Source organism: Canis lupus, chromosome 1 (genome assembly GCF_003254725.2).
Source record: "Canis lupus dingo isolate Sandy chromosome 1, ASM325472v2, whole genome shotgun sequence".
Taxonomy (NCBI): Eukaryota; Metazoa; Chordata; class Mammalia; order Carnivora; family Canidae; genus Canis; species Canis lupus.
This window is the reverse complement of record NC_064243.1, coordinates 103254812-103272727: the sequence shown is the minus strand read 5'-3', so window position 1 is coordinate 103272727 and position 17916 is coordinate 103254812. Positions and strand designations below refer to the sequence as shown.

The 17916-nt window shown below is 53.6% G+C and overlaps 1 protein-coding gene across 3 annotated transcripts; it reads left to right on the top strand.

Moving 5' to 3' along the window:
* On the top strand, positions 1 to 17147 carry PRPF31 (pre-mRNA processing factor 31). 3 transcript variants are annotated; one of them, XM_025423985.3, is made up of 14 exons: positions 1 to 148; positions 1788 to 1972; positions 2073 to 2133; positions 4222 to 4305; positions 4900 to 4997; positions 5907 to 6013; positions 7554 to 7723; positions 9483 to 9640; positions 13306 to 13395; positions 14350 to 14477; positions 14558 to 14630; positions 15094 to 15222; positions 15318 to 15416; positions 16760 to 17147. In XM_025423985.3, the coding sequence occupies exons 2-14, from the start codon at positions 1796 to 1798 to the stop codon at positions 16883 to 16885; spliced, it is 1500 nt and encodes a 499-aa protein (XP_025279770.1). In that variant the 5' UTR covers positions 1 to 148; positions 1788 to 1795; the 3' UTR covers positions 16886 to 17147. The 3 variants fall into 3 exon arrangements, with proteins under 3 accessions (XP_025279770.1, XP_035568612.1, XP_025279771.1); XM_035712719.2 differs by lacking the exon at positions 1 to 148 and adding an exon at positions 230 to 355; XM_025423986.3 differs by lacking the exons at positions 1 to 148; positions 1788 to 1972; positions 2073 to 2133 and adding an exon at positions 2753 to 2901.
* Positions 17148 to 17916: the final 769 nt, after the last annotated feature.

Genomic DNA, 17916 nt, shown 5'->3' with positions numbered 1-17916 from the left:
CAAAGGCGTCCGGGAATGACGCGAGGGCGGGAGCCAATCAGAGCGCGGGTTTGACGCGACGCCGTCGCGAGCCTGGGACGTCATCAGTGGGCGCCGACCACTGTTCGGAAGCGACGCTCCTAGAAACCGTCGTGCGAGGCGGGGAGAGGTGAGTGTAAGCGAGACGAGGGGAGTGGGGAGGCCGGGCTCTCGGGTCCGGGGGCGGGAGTGTGCAGGGAGAGAGACACACCTTACTGGAGGGGTGGCGCGAAGGTCCTCCAAGCCTCTGCGGCGTCCGCGCTCTGGCGGTGTAGCGGGAGCAGACCCCGTTGCTGCCGTGTCTGTGCCGTGCTGGTTCCTGAGGAGACGGGTTTAGGTCGCTAGAGCGTCTGGGACGCGCGGGGCTCCCGGGGTGACGGGAGGAGACCCGGGGGCTGAGCAGGGGTCGGGCCAGGAGGGGAGTGGGCGGCCTCCTGGTGTAGCTGGGAACAGATGTGGTGCCCGGGGCTGCCTACCGTCAAGTGGGGAAACGGGAGAGGATGTGCACAGATACCCACGTCCTGCGTATGGGGAGCAAGGTGTGTTCTGTGGGAAGAGAGCTTTTCTGCAGAGAAAGTGAATGAGAGAGGCACGTATGAGACCACGCAGCAATGCTGTGTCTTGTGAAGAGAGAGAGGTGACTAAGTATAAAGGGGATGTCGCGTCCGAGGGAGAGAGGAGGGCGTGAGGGGAAACTGACCTCAGACAGACAGCTGGACACCCAGAGGTCCCAAACTGCCACCTCGAGGGCCAGACCTGGCCTGTAGCCTGTCGGACTCTACCTGTGCTGTGCTGGTTTGGCGAGGCTTTCTTTAGTTTTAGTTAAATCATCCCCTTGAATAATCACAAGGAAACTTTGAAACTGAGAGATTCTACATAAAAGTCCTGAATCTCTTGAGAAAACCTGGCGCCATGCAACCAACAGTCCCACTTGCAAGGCTCATGTGCAGCTGCTCGTGGGCCGCACGTTTACACTGCCCCCGAGCTCTCTGCACCCCTGTCACCGCGGGGGCCTCACTCCACAAATCACCCGCTAAGCCTCTGGTTTTATGTTTCAGGGGGGCATGGTGTCGAAGGGAAGGGAATGAGGGATTTGTTCTTTGAAACAGTGAAAGCACAGGAAGGAGGAGAGGTTTCTCACTTTAAAGAAGTAAAAGCAGCGGGAGGATGGTGGCGGGATTGTACCTTGCTGAGTCGTGCTTCCTGCTCTTTTCCACATCATGGGACTCAAAGAAAATACTCGTTTTGTCCAACACCGGGAGTAGATGAGGAGACTGCTCATGGCCAGAGGGGATCAGCCTGGGGGCTCCAGACACTTGAGGCCCCACATGGTTGCCATGATGGCTGGGGAGATTGGTATTTTAGGATATCTGTCACCCAACAATTTTGAAGAGGGGTCTCTGTATGGGAGAAAAATGGTCAGAAGAGAGGTCCCATCTCATCAAGGGGAGGTTTTCAAAGTCTTCAAGTCTTTTAAAGTGGTTGTGTGAGGGGCATGCTGTGTCTTTTCCAGTGAAGTAAGTGTGAGAAGGGAAGGTGGTGTGAGCTGTGACCAGAGATCACCTAGTTCTGGGAGGTTTGTTCACAAAGTGATTCAGTGGGTGTTTAATGAGCATCTATTAGGTGCCAGGCACAATTAGGTGCCAAAGAACAAAGCAAAAGAAAATACCCGTGCTTATGGAGCCTGCATGCTTGTGGGGCTGACCCGTGAAGGACCAGGCCAAGCCCCTCTCGTTAATGAGAGGGGATGCTGCTTTCCCTTCCCATAGGCCTCGGCATGTCTCTGGCAGATGAGCTTCTGGCCGACCTTGAGGAGGCGGCAGAGGAGGAAGAAGGAGGAAGCTATGGGGAGGAAGAAGAGGAGCCAGCAATCGAGGATGTGCAGGAGGAGACGCAGCTGGATCTTTCTGGGGATTCAGTCAAGAGTATCGCCAAGCTGTGGGACAGCAAGATGGTGAGTGGGCTGTAGAGAGAAGCTGCCGGGAGGGCTGATGTGTGCAGTTGCTCTTCTTTCTGAGAGTCCTGAGTTCTGTCTCTCTGTCCTCCCTGAACAGTTTGCTGAGATCATGATGAAGATTGAGGAGTATATCAGCAAGCAGGCCAAGGCCTCGGAAGGTACCTCTCCCCTCCTGCTCCCTCTCACCCACCCAGCTGTGTCCACCCAGCCCCTGGGCTCCTTTGCTGCGTACAGCTTTGAAAGTTTGGTCTGCCTGCCTCTCAGCCTTTTTGAGAGCCCTCTTTTTCTTTTCCATCCCAACCCAGTCTCTTCTCCCCTGAGAACACATCACATCATAAAGCTGATGTTCCTTAAGTCCTTGCTCTGTGCTGAGCACTTACTAACTGCAGTAGGACTTGCCTCAAGATTCCTCCGGCTTCAGGGATTCATGTGACTGCTTGAGGGTCTTGCCACATCTGTGAACACTTGTTTTGTTTTTTACTTAATTTTTTTTTTCAAATCAGTGTACTCTTTTCTTTGAATTTACCTAAAAAGGAAAGTTATTGCTACTGCGAGTAGAAAACTGGTATCACTTGGTAAGTAGAGAGTAATTCTAAAACGCACAGTTTTCAGATCATCAGCTTTGGGGCATGCTACATTGCCTCTGAATACTCAACCCAGCTCTGAGAGGCTTCTCCTGTTGCCACCCATTCTTCTTAACAGTTTGGAGTTCCGGAATGGAATTCATTGGCAGAGGCAGCCATGGGAGGTTGTCAGTGCAGCAGTGGTGTGGGCAGAGCAGAGTTGCAGGCAGACCTACTCTTTCCTTCCTTCCTTGTAAAGTTTTCATGAGGTGCCCTGTGGCAAGCCCGCATGGGCACTGGGTGCACTGAGGAACCACCCAACTCTCTGCTCTCAGGATACTCGGTGTCTGGCAAAGCGGATAGGTCAGGTCTGGGCAGTGGTTGTGGGCGGTGCCTGCTGGGGTAGGGAGAGCTGGGGGCATTGGAGCCACCAGAGCGGGGCTGACCCTGCCTCAGGCCATACCTGAAATTGGCTTTGAAGCATGAATACACATACCAGGCCAAGAACAGCAGCTATATGCCCTGAGAAAGAGAACTGTGTGTGCAAAGCCTCACATGTCTGGAGTGGCAGAGGCAGCAGGAGAAAGTGCCGGATCCTGCAGGATTTTGAGCACCAGGCCAGCGAGCTGTGGGGAGCGGTAGAAGGGACACTCCCTGATGTCGGGTCAGGCTCGGAGTTAGGTCAGACCTGATCTCACCTGGTGTTTGGTGGAGGAGGTGAACACAGAACACCTCCAACCTGGGTGGCGGTTATGTCTAACGGATGTGGCAGGAGTTCCGCAGGAGCACAGAGGAGACATCTGACCCTCCTGAAGGGGGAGGGAAGGATCCTGAGGTGCTGTCTGAGTCTCAAGATGCAGAAACATTTGAGTGATCAGGGTTAAGAATGCAGGTGCTGGGGCTAGATCTCAGGTCTGCCATCTGCTGGGTCCATGGCTTTAGGCCACATCCCTCCATTTCTCTCTCTCTGCCTCAATGGTCTGATGTGATGCCAGCCTCCCCAGATGATAGTGGTAAAACAGGTTAATACCTGTAAGGCACATAGAGCAGTGGCACTTACGTGGTGAGTCCCATGTGTGTTGGCCACTGCACCTACGGCCTGTGACCATGTTCTCACTGTCATCATTGTTAAAACCTGGAGAGGAACCTTTTGGAAACAGATGTGAGGAAGGGCCATGCTAGGGAGGGGGAACAGCATATGCAGAGGCCCAGAGGAGAGGAAGCAGCCCTGAGTGCTCGGGCACTGCAGTCAGTCCTTCCTGGCTGGTGTGTGATAAGATGGTGGTGTCTTGAAAGAGTGGGGCTTGGACGGTGCAAAGGCCAGACTGTGGAGTTGGAGAGTCAGCAGGTACCTACAGAGCAGTGCCCGTGCGCCAGGCACTATTGTGGGCATCTGGGCACTGGGGGTGCAGAACTTGTCTTCATAGTGTTTCCCGTCTGGGGAGCTTGCACCTCGGCCTCAGTGGTGTGGGGATCCCCTAAGGGGTTAGTTCCGGGGCGACACGCCGTGGTGTCTAGACTGGCCTGGAGAGAGAGAAATGGGAGGTGTGCCAGCGTGGAAACCCTGGAAAACCTGGAAAACCTCCAGGTTTTCTTTTTAGCCTCCCAGCTCCCTTCCAACTACACCTCCTGACTGTGGGAGCCTAGACACTCACCCACCAAGGCTGCTTCTCATCTTCACAGTGATGGGACCTGTTGAGGCGGCCCCTGAATACCGAGTCATCGTGGATGCTAACAACCTGACCGTGGAGATCGAGAATGAGCTGAGTGAGTGGCAGGAAGGGCAGAGATGGCCCTGCCTGCTGTCCCTCCCACTCTCCTCCCATCCACAAGGAGAGGACAGGCAGGACCCTGGTTACTTTCCCCACTGGCCTTCCCCAAGATCCTGCCCCAGACTCCTCATACTAGCTGTAGTCCAGATTCAGCTGCCATAACAGCAGCTTAAAAAAAAGAAAGTGTGCTTTTCTCCTATGTGAGAATCTGGATGAGGAGTCCAGCCCTGGAGTCAGGCTCTTTCTGTCTTGACCTGCCACCTGTGTCAGTCAGGGCTCAAAGTGACTGTCCACCTCCAGTCATCACCTCCACATCCCCACCAGCAGAACAGGGAAGAAAAAGAGGGCACAGTTCTTTAAGGGGGTGACCTGGAAATTGCATGCATCACTTCATATGATATCCTGTAGACCAGAACTAACTTGCAGGGCCACACCTGGCAGCAGGGGAGTAGCGTTTTTTGCTGGGTACCCACGAACCCAGCTAAATTCAGGGGTTCAGTTATTTAAAAAGAAGCAGGGAGATGGGTGTTGCGGACAGCCAGTGGAGTCTGCCTGCCCCCTTATCAGCTACCTGTTCTCCCTACCTTAGACATCATCCATAAGTTCATCCGGGATAAGTACTCAAAGCGCTTCCCTGAACTGGAGTCTCTGGTCCCTAATGCACTGGATTACATCCGCACGGTCAAGGTGAGTGGACAGAGGTGGGGACTCAGGAACAGTGGAGTTCTCTTGACTACCCCTCATGTGAAGGGGAGCAGGGAGCAGGTGAATGACCTGGAATGTGGTTAGTGAGGCTGCTCCAGGCCTCAGCTGCCTTTCTCGTTATTGAGGCCTGCAGATACTGGCAGGGGCCGAGTGGTGGCTCAGCTGCTCCAGGCTCCCCAGCAAGAAAGGGATGAAGCCTGGAAAGGATGTTCTCATGGCTCCTCTGCCACCCATCCAATCCTGCTGCTTCCTTGGATGGGTCTCCCAGGAAGGGCTGGGAGCTGCTTGAGGCTGAGGAAGCATGGAGGGAGATGAGGGGGTCTCTCATGCCACCAACAGTGGTTGGAGCAGGTGGCATTGAGTCGATATCTAAAGGTTGATGCAGGGGCAGCCATGCAGAGATATGGGGGGGAAAGCCTGGAGTACCAAGAACGGAAGATAATGACAAGCTGTGGTATGTTCAGAAGGGAGGAAGTGAGGGCAAAGTCAATGAGGTTGCATCCCCTGTGACCCCCAAGGCTTTGGGCCTTCTGGAAAAGCCATGAGAGGGCCAGATACTAGTGAGAGTGGGGACACCGGTGAGGAGATTCCTGTGTGCTGCCAGGAGGAGGTGAGGATGGTGCAGGGGGCATCCATGCAGGAAGCAGTGTGGTCAAAGTTGCATTTTGAGTTGCTGCAGACAGTGGGTCTGCCTGGTTCTGGTTCTAGACCAGCAGTGCAGGAGCAATGGTACCGATGTTCTGAGTGGTGAAGTCCTGGGAGCTGGGAGCAGGCAGCCTTCATCCAGACCCCAGATGTCCCCAGAAGAGACTCAGCTAGGTGCAGGGGCAAGAGAGCTCCTCAGGCCTTCCTGAATCCCTGGGCCTCCCCCTCTTGCCTTCTCACCTCCAGGAGCTGGGCAACAGCCTGGACAAGTGCAAGAATAACGAAAACCTACAGCAGATCCTAACCAACGCCACCATCATGGTCGTCAGCGTGACTGCCTCCACCACCCAGGGGTGCGTGCATAGGGTGGGACCATGCACTGCAGCCCCCTCGAGCCCATCTAACAGCAGATGAGGATCTTGGGGTCCCAGCGATACAGGTGTCCATCTCAGGAGGACAGTTTATTTCTGTCTCATGAATGTTTAATAAGGGCCCCCTGTAACCCAGGTTCCATGCTGGGCCCTAGGGTGCTCGGTCAGTGGAGAGCCTGAGGCCTTGAGTGCTGAGGTGAGCCAGGTACACTGCTAGGCCCAGGGTGCTTGGTCAGTGAGGAGTCAGGCCTTGAGTGCTGAGGTGAGCCAGGTACCCTGCTGGGCCTGGAGGGGCTCATTCAGTGGGGAGCCTGAAGCCTTGAGTGCAGAGGCAGAGGGCCATCCCATAGAATGTTTGTCTCGGGCATGTTGTCCCTCGTTGGAATGAAAGTGTCTGAAGTCAGGGACCTTGTGTTGGCCCCTTGGTCTCCACCTTCCCCTCTGGCCTCTGTGCCTAAGAGGAGGAACTGTCTTGAACCCCAGAGCAGAGTCCTGGGGTGTGGAGACCTCTCTTGGGCTCTCATTCTGTTTGTTGAATAAATGCCAGCCAAGCACGGGGAACTGTTCTGAGGGCAAAGATTAGAGAAGTTTGCAAAGGGGAGGCGGGAGGCTGCTCTGCCCGAGCTCCTATCTAGGAGGAAACAGGTGCAGGTGCATACACAGGTCAAGCTGGAGGGCAAGTGTCAGAGTGCAGATGGGGTGCCAAGGGATACTTATCCTGCTGGGCTGGGTGGCTTCCTGGAGGAGGTGACGACTCCATCTCAGGCAGGGACCAGGCTCTAGTGGGAGAACAAGTGGGCTCTATCTTGTCCCTGATGGGGGCAGCTATGAGCATGAACCCACTGGACTTTGGTTGCAGGGCCTGTGGCAGCCTCCATGGTCCCCCTTAGTGCTCTTTACAGCGTGGGTGGGGTAACTGAGGGAAGGGTGTGGCTGGGTGTGGTTACCAGCTCTGCGGGTTGGCCAGTCCCCTTTGCCATCTCACCCTCGGGCCCCCTCTGTAAAACGACAGCGATAACAGCCCCCCTTTGTGGTTTTCTTCCACAAATACTTGGTCAGCATCTTCCATGTACCAGAGATGGGCTGGCCATGCTGCTGAGGATCAGGTGTGGGGTCCCTCTTCAGGGGCTGACTGTCTCCCGTCAGAAGTGGACGGAAAGTGGGGAGGCTGTAAACAGGCACAGTTTGGCAGCTGGTAACAGTGGGCCTCTGGCTGGCGAGGCAGAGACCTAGAGGATGAGGAAGAGTAGTGGAGGCCCACAGGCAAAGGCTCTGACACCGGCTTGCACCTGGCAGAGACTGGCATGGGCAGGCAGGCCCTGGCCGGCAAGGGTGGTGCCCTAGGTTCCTGGCAGCTCCTGCTTCCAGGCCTTAGGGCTGACGGGACTTGGAATTGCCCTGACGTGCACATATGTGTACAGACGTGCACACACCGCTAGGAGGACACGGGCTCTCGTGCTGGTCAGGTGGGATCCCCAGGAGGGGCAGGGGTCCAACCCAGTCACATCATTAACCACTGCAGGCAACAGCTGTCAGAGGAGGAGCTAGAGCGGCTGGAGGAGGCCTGTGACATGGCACTAGAGTTGAACGCCTCTAAGCACCGCATCTACGAATATGTGGAGTCTCGGATGTCCTTCATCGCGCCCAACCTCTCCATCATCATTGGGGCATCCACAGCCGCTAAGATCATGGGTGAGGCCCTGGGGTGCGGTGGAGATATGGGGCCATCCTCGGACAGTGTGACCTTGAGGAAGCCACGTCCCTCCTCTACGGGACAGGACCCTACTCCCCCTCACCCTCATCCTGTCATCCCTCCTAGAGATCACAGAAGTCACCCAGCCTGCTATTCCTGCACACACGGAGAAAGGATGGCAGCCCTGAGCCAGGCTGGACTAGGCAGGCGCAGGAGGAGATAGCATGGCTGCTGGAGAGGCTGGCCCTCCTCATCTCTGCAGAGACCCTAGGGCTGCCTGGCACTGGCTGTGTCAGCTCTTAGGATCTCGGTTTCATGCATGAGGTGGGGTGCCAGTCGGGACGATGTGTTAGGGCTGAGGGTGGTGCCTCATCTGCCAGCATGCCCTCTTGGGCTCCTAGCCCCCTCAGCTGAGGGATTCTTTGGGGGAGTTTGGTAAAACAGCTGTGCTAGGTTGCTCAGGCTGCCCTAACAAAGTGTCGCCGGTCGGGGCAGGCAGTGGGGGCCTTACCGGGGGTTCATTGTCACACAGCCCTGGAGGCAGGGAGGCCAGGAGCAGCATGTCAGCAGGCTGTGCCCTGCAGAGGCCTCTCTCCTCGGCTTGTAGGTGGTCATCTACTCACATGGCCTCCCCTCTGCCTGTTTGTGTCCTCATCTCTTCTTACGAGGATGCTGGTCACACTGGATCAGGACCCATCCAATGATGTCATTCTTTTAATCACTGCTTTCAAGGCCCGTCTCCAAACACAGTCCCATTCTGTGGTACTGGGGTGTAGGGCTTCAACACAGGAATTCAGGGAGACACAGCTTAGCTCGTAGCGCAGCCTTGGGTGGCAGGTGTGTGCATAGCTGCAGGGCAGAAGGAGGCAGTGGTTTCAGAGCAAGATAAACTTATTAGGTGTGGATCCTCCTTCCCCCTTCGCTGACCTCGCATCTTTGGGCAGGTGACATCTCATACCTTGGTTTCCCTGGTGGTGTGGGGCTTTGCTCCTGTCCTATGACTGCGGGGCTAAAATCAAGGTATTAGTTCCTGTATAGAGTTTCCGGGAAGGGATCCACTTCTGGCTTTTTCTGGCTTTTAGAAGCTTCCTGTATCCTCCCACCTGAAAGTCTCCTGTTTCACATGCCTGTGACTCTGCCTTTCCCTTCCACTACCCTGTCTCAAGGTCCTTCACATAATTATATCTGCATAGGGTCATAGGTTGTAGGGATTGTGATGTCTGTGTGTGTGTGTGGGGGGGGGCGTTCTTCTGCTCACACATGGATTGCCATGCTTGTGTGGGAAGCGTGTGTTTGATCAAACAGTTGACCTAGTCCTTAAAAACGCCCAGTGCAGGGCCTGGCACAAGCAGACCCCTGTCAGAGGTAGGCATTTTTACCTACAGCTCTTCCTCCCCTCCCCTGGGCCTGCAGATGCGCTCACGGGAACCCAGAGATGATTCACATTAGGCCCTGTCATCAGGGTGTCCCCAGTATGGTGGTAACTGTTATAAAACAGAGCAGGGGCTGTGTAGCTCTGCAGACTTGGGGGCAAGTTCCTGTTGGGCTGCCGCCTCACTTTCCATCCTCAGGCAGGTGATTTCACCTCTCTGAGCCTCCTCTGAATCCTCCTTCTGAAAGGGGACTTATCAGGCCCTCCCAGGCAGAGCCCATCCAGAAATTCAACCAGAAACTCACCTAAAGGCACAAAGCATTCGGTGAGCCCCCAAACAAATGTCCTGTGTTCCTTTTGACCTGTTTCCCTCCTTCCTGTTGCAGGGGTGGCTGGGGGCCTGACCAACCTCTCCAAGATGCCCGCCTGCAACATCATGCTGCTTGGGGCCCAGCGGAAGACGCTGTCCGGCTTCTCGTCCACGTCTGTGCTGCCCCACACTGGTTACATCTACCACAGTGACATTGTGCAGTCTCTGCCCCCGGTGAGTGCCACTGGCATGTGGCTCCCCGCAGAGCCTTTTGCTGGGCCAGAAGCAGCCTTGTCCAGAGGGCAGTGTGAGCCCAAGCAAGTTGCCCCCTCTGCTCCTCAGTTCCCATTGACTAGGAGCTCAGAGGATAGGGTCACACGGGGCATAGGAACAAGGACCCCAGAGCAGATGTACAGGGGTAGGGATTCTGGAGCTCTACTTAACAACTGGGCAAGAGGCATGAGCTGTGCCTCAGTGTTGTAAAATGGGGGAAATAGAACCTGCTTCCTGGGGTTGTGATTAGGACTCCTATATGAAACACTTCCAGGTCTTGCACATAACAAGCGATGTCATTAGCTTGCAAGTTGTAGGGGTCTCCAAGCCATCCTTGGGTTCAGTAGCCCACTAGAGGGGTGTACAGACTCCAAGTTGACCCACTTGGGCTATGGTTTGTCGTCGTGAAAGGACAGACTCATTTCAGCCACTGGAGGAAGCGTATGAGGCAGGAGCCAGAAGTGCCAGCCTCAGTGCTTCCAGTCATCCTCTCCATCAGGACATGTCACTCCTGGCCTCCACATGTGACAGCGTGCAGAAAGAACCGCCCCCAGGGAGGCCCAGCTGAGCCTTGAAGTTCAGTCTTTTCCTGGGGCTTAGTTGAATAGATGTGACTGGGTAGCCCAGGTGGTTGATCTGGGCTCCAGGTTGAGAGCCTGTAACCCAAAGACCTCACCCTAAATAACACGGTTGGTCTCTGCCTTGTCCGAGGCCCCCAGGCCAAAAGATCACTGCCCAGGAGATGAGGGCAAGGTTACACATAGCCACCACTAACTTTGTTTTATCATCATTATTAATTGAGACGTGTGGCTGGGGGTTTATGTGTACCCTCTTGGTGTGTCTCAGAACAAGAGCCACCTTCCTTTGGTGACACAGGACACAACTTTCTGTTACACAAATGGATGTTTCTACTCAGTCATTGGTTTTATTTTTTTTTCTCTTCCTCCTTTATTTTTTAATATGTATCTTTTTTTATTGGAGTTCGATGTGCCAACATATAGTATAACACCCAGTGCTCATCCTGTCAAATGCTCCCCTCAATGCCCATCACCCAGTCACCCCATCCCCCTGCCCCGCTTCCACAACCCTTTGTTCGTTTCCCAGAGTTAGGAGTCTCTCATGTTCTGTCACCTTCTCTGATTTTTCCCTTTCATTTTCTGTCCTTTCCCCTATAATCCCTTTCACTATTTTTTATATTCCCCGTATGAGTGAACCCATATAATGATTGTCCTTCTCCAATTGACTTACTTCACTCAGCATAATACCATCCAGTTCCATCCACCTCAAAGCACATGGTGGGTATTTGTCGTTTCTAATGGCTGAGTAATATTCCACTGTATACATAAACCACATCTTTATCCATTCATCTTTCGATGGACACCGAGGCTCCTTCCACAGTTTGGCTATCGTGGACATTGCTGCTATAAACATTGGGGTGCAGGTGTCCTGCCATTTCACTGCATCAGTATCTTTGGGGTAAATCCCCAGGAGTGCAATTGCTGGTTCATAGGGGAGCTCTATTTTTAACTCTTTGAGGAACCTCCACACAGTTCTCCAGAGTGGCTGCACCAGTTCACATTCCCACCAACAGTGCAAGAGGGTTCCCCTTTCTCCGCATCCTCTCCAACATTTGTTGTTTCCTGTCTTATTAATTTTCCCCATTCTCACTGGTGTGAGGTGGTATCTCAGTGTGGTTTTGATTTGTATTTCCCTGATGGCACGCGATATGGAGCATTTTCTCATGTGCTTTTTGGCCATGTGTATGTCTTTGGTGAGATTTCTGTTCATGTCTTTTGCCCATTTCATGATTGGATTGTTTGTTTCTTTGCTGTTGAGTTTAAGAAGCTCTTTATAGATTTTGGATACTAGTCCTTTATCTGATAATGTCATTTGCAAATATCTTCTCCTATTCTGTAGGTTGTCTTTTTTAGTTTCTTTTAGTGTCTTTTGTTTCTTTTGCTGTAGAGAAGCTTTTTATCCTGATTAAGTCCAATAATCATTTTTGCTTTTGGTTCCCTTGCCTTCATAGATGTATCTTGCAAGAAGTTGCTGTGGCCAAGTTCAAAAAGGGTGTTGCCTGTGGTCTCCTCTAGGATTTTGATGGATTCTTGTTTCACATTTAGATCTTTCATCCATTTTGAGTTTATCTTTGTGTATGGTGCAAGAGAGTGGTCTAGTTTCATTTTTCTGCATGTGGATGTCCAATTTTCCCAGCACCATTTATTGAAGAGACTGTCCTTTTTCCAGTGGATAGTCTTTCCTGCTTTCTCGAATATTAGTTGACCATAAAGTTGAGGGTCCATTTCTAGAGTCTCTATTCTGTTCCATTGATCTATGTGTCTGTTTTTGTGCCAATACCACACTGTCTTGATGACCACAGCTTTGTAGTACAACCTGAAATCTGGCATTGTGATGCCCCCAGCTCTGGTTTACTTTTTCAATATTCCCCTGGGTATTCGGGGTCTTTTCTGATTCCACACAAATCTTAAGATGATTTGTTCCAACTCTCTGAAGAAAGTCCATGGTATTTTGATAGGGATTGCCTTGAATGTATAAATTGCCCTGGGTAGCATGGACATTTTCACAATATTAATTCTTCCAATCCATGAGCATGGAATATTTTTCCACCTCTTTGTGTCTTCCTCAATTTCTTTCAGAAGTGTTCTGTAGTTTTTAGGGTATAGATCCTTTACCTCTTTGGTTAGGTTTATTCCTAGGTATCTTATGCTTTTGGGTGCAATTATAAATGGGATTGACTCCTTAATTTCTCTTTCTTCAGTCTCATTGTTAGTGTAGAGAAATGCCACTGATTTCTGGGCATTGATTTTGTATCCTGCCACATTGCTGAATTGCTGTATGAGTTCTAGCAATCTTGGGGTGGAGTCTTTTGGGTTTTCTAGGTACAGTATCATGTCATCTGCGAAGAGGGAGAGGTTGACTTCTTCTTTGCCAGTTTGAATGCCTTTTTTTTCTTTTTGTTGTCTGATTGCTGAGGCTAGGACTATGTTGAATAGCAGTGGTGAGAGTGGACATCCCTGTCGTGTTCCTGATTCTTAGGGGAAAGGCTCTCAGTTTTTCCCTATTGAGAATATTTGCTGTGGGCTTTTCATAGATGCCTTTAAGATGCTGAGGAATGTTCCCTCTTCAGTCATTGGTCTTATTGGTATTTTTTTATTTTAAAATTTTATTTATTTATTCACGAAAGACATGGAGAGAGAGGCAGAGACACAGGCAGAGAGAGAAGCAGGCTCCATGCAGGGAGCCTGATGCGGGACTTGATCCGGGGTCTCCAGGATCAGGCCCTGGGCCAAAGGCAGGCGCCAAACCACTGAGCCACCCAGGGATCCCCCAGTCATTGGTTTTAGTCTGAGTCTTGTTCCTGCAGTACCCCTGCTGTCTATGAAGAACCCGTTTTCATGAAAAAGTAGGTTGAAAGAAAACCGTGACAGTGAAGATTTGTTGCCATGACACGTTATTACGGTAACACATAGTGAGATGGTGAACCGCTGACCCATGGGAAGTGAGCCAGTGGCAGCTGGGGTTTGGGAAACGCTTGGTGTCTGGTAAATGCTTGGTGTTGGCGGATGAATCCTCCCATTGACTCTGCCCCCTTTCTGCTGCCTCAGGATCTCCGGCGGAAAGCGGCTCGGCTGGTGGCTGCCAAGTGCACACTGGCAGCCCGTGTGGACAGCTTCCACGAGAGCACAGAAGGGAAGGTGAGGCACAGCAGGCATCTGTGTGGGTCTGTCTCCTCTACCAGACTTGTCATTGTTCAGGTCATCACTGAGTTTACCTCTATCTCTCTTGGCAGACTTGCTCCATGAAAGTGGGTATATCTTGTCTTGTGCAGTCTGGCACAGTGTCCAGGCTTCAGTCTCTTTCTCTCACTGCCCCCCACTTTTCCTCTTGACCACTGGTTGAGGTTCCAGTGGGGACAGCAGTGAGCACTCCGACCAAAGCCATGCCCCTGTGGCATTCATGTTCTGGCTGGGGGCGGGGTGAGGACACGGGCCATCTGTGGTGTGTCCAGGGATGCCACATAAATGCTAGGGTGGGATCAAAGGGTGCTGGGCTGGTGAGGGAGGTTGAGTTTAACCCGGACGTTGGGGAGGGCTTTGCTGCAAAGGTGAAGGTCTAATCTGCACCCAAGTGAAGTTGGTGCAAGTGAAGCAAGTTGGTGAAGTGAAGCAAGTCAAGTGAGTGCCTGGGGGAAGAGTCCTAGGAAGGAGAAGCAGCCAGTGCAATGGCCCTGAGCCTGGCCCACAGGAAGCCAGGGAGAGGAGGCTGTGGGATGGGACAGGTCACGCAGAGCCTGTGTGCCCCAGAGAGACCTTGGCTGTAGCAGAGATGCTGAGGGGTGCGATTTGGGGTCTTAACTGAAGGAAAAGCCCAGAGGGAGAGAAGCCAGAGGTGAGGCTCCCAAGTGACCTCCCTTTACCAACTTGTGCAGGCCGGAGCTGGAGGCTGGGGAAGAGGTGCAGGTGTGCGGTTTGGCCCTGTTGCACTCGGGGGCTGCCCTCCTTCTCCCCCATCAAGGACAGAATTATATGAGGGGTGCTGGGAGAAGTCTGAGTCTCCCAAGAAACACAGGCCCCCCCAGGCCTGGGAACAGGTGCCACACACAGGTAGAGGGATGGGCAAGGCTCAATGGGACCCCCTGCCCTCCCCAGGTGGGATATGAGCTGAAGGATGAGATCGAGCGCAAGTTTGACAAATGGCAGGAGCCGCCGCCTGTGAAGCAGGTGAAGCCCCTGCCTGCACCCCTGGACGGGCAGCGCAAGAAGCGAGGTGGCCGCAGGTAGGCCCTGAGGGCCAGTGGGGGTGAAGAGGAGGGGAAGGGGCTTGTGACCCCAGCTGACCTCTGGCGCCCCTCCCCAGGTACCGCAAGATGAAGGAGCGGCTAGGGCTGACCGAGATCCGGAAGCAGGCCAACCGCATGAGCTTCGGAGAGGTCAAAGCCTTAGTCTGGATGTCCCCACCACATTTCTTCTCGGCTGAGGCAGCACCTCACCTCCAGCCTCCCCCCACATCCATGTACCCTGAAGGGACCTATGCAGCATTCAGTGTTGGCCCTGTCCCCCCACCCCCACCCTTTTGTACACACCTCCCTGTCGGGTTGGATCTGCCCAGGGAGGGTCCTTCCTCAGGCTTCACCTCTGCCAGACTCATTACCTGAGCATCATCCTCATGGTCCTGCAAGAACCAGCTCAAACACCCTCTAGTCAGCAAGCCCAGTTTTGGTTGTTGACACTGCATACATGAACACTCACAGCTTCCCTCAACTGTCAGCTCAGGGAGCCGTAATAGGACTGGACTCCTCACTGGGCCCCAGCAGGCACCTGAATCGGGTCAGTGCCTGGGGCATCCGGCTGATGAAAGATGGCTAACTCTTGGTTACCTTCCCCTCCCACCAGATCGAGGAAGACGCCTACCAAGAGGACCTGGGCTTCAGCCTGGGCCATCTGGGCAAATCAGGCAGCGGGCGGGTACGGCAGACACAGGTGAACGAGGCCACCAAAGCCAGGATCTCTAAGACACTGCAGGTACAGGCGGGGCCTGAGTGGGCCTGGGAGTCTGGGAGCTCCAGCAGGAGAGCCCAAGCCAAGCCCAAACATCCTGTCCCCTCCCCTCCACACAGCGGACCCTGCAGAAGCAGAGTGTCGTGTATGGCGGGAAGTCCACCATCCGTGACCGCTCCTCGGGGACTGCTTCCAGTGTGGCTTTCACCCCTTTGCAGGTACTATGCACCTGAGTCAGGAGGCCCAGTTCTGGGCAGGCTCTACTCCCAGCTTTCTGAGTGGACCTGGGCAAGCCCCTTCCTCTCGCAGGGCTGTTGTGGACAGCCTTGTGTATCAGTGAAGCCCCTGAAAGGTACAGCTCAGTTCCTGGTGCTCAGGCTAGTGGGAGCAGAAGGGAAAAGGTCTGCCTGCAAGTGCAGGCTGGCTTTAGGATCGGGCTGGGACTAGGGGTGACTACTGATTCCCCATGACCTCAAGTGGGCTCAGCTCCTCCCTGAGGTGCTAAGTGGCTGGGACAACCTCAGGGCTCCACGGAAGAAAACCTAAAGGTAGCTGGCTGGGAAGCAGAGGTCCCAGCCCAGCCACTCATGCACAGGACAGAGCCTCTGCATCTGTCCATTTCTCAGCCTACCCACAGATAGCGCCAGCATGCCCCATAGCATCGAGTAGAATAACTGAGTTCATTGGCAACATCAGCAAGGGTGTACTGAGCACCTAAGTTTCAGGTGCTGTTGCAGGCACTGGGGATAGAGCCACAAGCACAAGACAGCAAGCCTTGCCCTCAGGGAGCTTGTGGGGTGGCAGGGGTAGATAAGATATGGAGCCTGGTGGAAAGTGGAAAGTGCAGGGAAGAAAGGGGAGAGGGAGTGAGGCATCGGGTTGGACCCGCCCAGGGAGGCCTCAGCGAGAAGGTCAGAATTACCTGTGGAAGATACTGGGAATGGTGCCAGCCAGTGTGGAGCCCCCACAGCTGGACGCTGTGTCACCAGTGGGCTTGGTGTAATTTGCACGAGGGCCAGAGGTGAGCCACTTAGCTCTGTGACTCAGTTTCCTTATTCAGGAACCAAACCCGGTCAGCTGTTCTGAAACATTGATTTTTTTTTTTTTAAGATTTTTATTTATTTATTTATTCATGAGAGACATACAGAGAGAGAGAGACAGAGACACAGCCAGAGGGAGAAGCAGGCTCCATGCAGGAGGCCTGATGTGGGACCCCATCCCGGGTCTCCAGGATCATCAGGCCCTGGGCTGAAGGCGGCGCTAAACTGCTGAGCCACCTGGGCTGCCCAACATTGATGCTTTTAAAATTGCTTAGAGAACTTGATAAAAATTCAGATGCCCAGGTCCTCCCCACTCTTCCCTCTTCCCAGAGCCACAGTTAGAATCTCCCCAGGTTTGGGGTGGGGGCAATTTGGTAATTGGAAAACTGTTCTATCACCTGGAGCCCGGAACCATTGAAAAGGGCCTCCCCGACATGTCACAATTCTCTTACTGGGTAAGGGGGCCTTGTCAGGGGCCAGCCCATCTCCCCACCCCATCATTACCTCCTTCACCTGCCCAGGGCCTAGAGATTGTGAACCCACAAGCAGCTGAGAAGAAGGTGGCTGAAGCCAACCAGAAGTATTTCTCCAGCATGGCCGAGTTCCTCAAGGTCAAGGGCGAGAAAAGCGGCATCATGTCCACCTGAGGGGCTGTACCCTGGGTGGCTGCCCCTGAAGCTACACAGGCCCTGCCCTTCTGAAGGGATCAGGATCAGGATAGGGCTGGGAGGTTCTGTCCTCAGCCCAGTGCCAGGACTGTCCAGGAAGACTCAGGAGGAGACCCAGTCCCCACGCACGAGATCGCTCCCTATTGCAGGGGGGCAGAGCCAGTCTTCATCATGCCTCACCTTTTTTAACTAGGAAGGAAGATACTTTTGGAAAAAGTACGATTAAAAAGCACATTATCAAGTTCCGTTCCTGGGGAGTGATCATTTGTCAAACACATGCGTGACTGGAGGAGTCAGAGCTGTGCGGGTTTGGGGGCACAGAGCTTGGGCCCTTCCCTGGCCTTTCACTTCCCTGTGATGGACCCCAGGAAGAGAAAAGCCTTCTCTATGTCCAAACCTCCTTGGAGAACGTAAGTTCTGACACTCAAGTTCTGACACTTCTGATGTGGCTACTGAAAGCCCTGGCTTTGAAAACTTGCCAACCTGGGTGGCTGTGATGTCAGGGGAGTGGCCATGCCTTTCCAGGCCTCCACCCTGAACACTACGGGGTCACCCATGACCATGTGAGACATGCTCGGGAGGTGCTTAGTGTTGGGCTCCCCGACAGGGTCCAGTATTTGTAGAGGATTCCCCGTCCACCCTGGTGCCCCAAGCCCTGATGGGGCCGAAGCGGGCTCCCTACTGGCAGCCTACCCTGTAGGAAGGTGCTGCCTCCTACCTCTGCCCATCTCCTGCCCTGCAGTTCACACTTTCTCTCTGGGGCTCTGGCTGTCCGAGATCTATCTCCCTCTCTTTTCCTCTTTCTGGGCTGCCCTCCACCCCCCACTGTCATACTTGCTCTGAGTGTGTCTCAGTTCAGGGCTCACTCTGGGGACCTCAGCAGCTCTTTGAACCTCTCCCCTCACATTAGAGTCTCCATCACCTGGGAGATTCCTTCTAATGGCCAAATTACCCCAGGTCACGTCACTCGGTTTCTCCAACTTTTATCCCTGAGCCTTTAGATCAGCCCT

Coding starts and splice junctions, on each gene's coding strand:
- PRPF31 (XM_025423985.3), top strand. CDS start 1,796: ATGTCTCTGGCAGATGAGCTTCTGGCCGACCTTGAGGAGGCGGCAGAG. Junction 1,973..2,072: donor AGCTGTGGGACAGCAAGATG/GTGAGTGGGCTG, acceptor CTCCCTGAACAG/TTTGCTGAGATCATGATGAA. Junction 14,631..15,093: donor ACCGCATGAGCTTCGGAGAG/GTCAAAGCCTTA, acceptor CCCTCCCACCAG/ATCGAGGAAGACGCCTACCA.